This window comes from Eimeria mitis, genomic scaffold, assembly GCF_000499745.2.
Source record: "Eimeria mitis Houghton genomic scaffold, Emh_scaff1284, whole genome shotgun sequence".
NCBI classification, from domain to species: Eukaryota; Apicomplexa; class Conoidasida; order Eucoccidiorida; family Eimeriidae; genus Eimeria; species Eimeria mitis.
This window is the reverse complement of record NW_013568584.1, coordinates 12240-12743: the sequence shown is the minus strand read 5'-3', so window position 1 is coordinate 12743 and position 504 is coordinate 12240. Positions and strand designations below refer to the sequence as shown.

At 57.5% G+C, this 504-nt stretch overlaps 1 protein-coding gene across 1 annotated transcript in view; it reads left to right on the top strand.

Annotated features, from left to right (window-relative positions):
• Window positions 1–143: 143 nt before the first annotated feature.
• The window catches only part of EMH_0033730 (uncharacterized protein), a gene marked incomplete at both ends in the record, with an annotated part of 465 nt that continues 104 nt past the window's right edge, over window positions 144–504 (top strand). Inside the window, one exon of the mRNA XM_013494784.1 lies at window positions 144–504. Within this exon, the coding sequence (XP_013350238.1) occupies window positions 144–504 (361 nt within the window).

The following is a 504-nucleotide window of genomic DNA, read 5'->3' as shown; positions in this document are numbered from 1 at the left end:
TTTTTTTTTTTTTCAGCCTCGAGACCCAAATTGCAACACAAATGCAACAAATTCAGTTCTATGATTCTCTTATTAAACACTCTTCTTCTTCTGCTTCATCTGAATGCAGTGAAGACCCTGAGGGGGCCCCCCTGGGGGCCCCCATGGGGGCCCCCACAGGGGCCCCTATGGGGGCCCCTATGGGGGCCCCTGGGGGGGCCCCCTCGTCGCCTACTGATGCAGACCTTATACAGCAACTGCAGCAAATGCGTGCCGCTACACAGAGCAACTCAGAGCAGCAGCAGCAGCAGCAGCAGCAGCAGCAGAACCCCGCAGCCAGCAGCAACGACGAATTGCTTTCTTTTCTGATAGCAGCTCTATCTGTGGGTCTGCATCCTTTACCACATATCACCGCTCAGCAGGGGGCCCCCCCATCAACCCAAGCAGCAGCTGTACCCTCTATACAACCACCAAAACAGGGGCCCCCACCTACAAACAAGGGGGCCCCTGGGGGGGCCCCCCCCC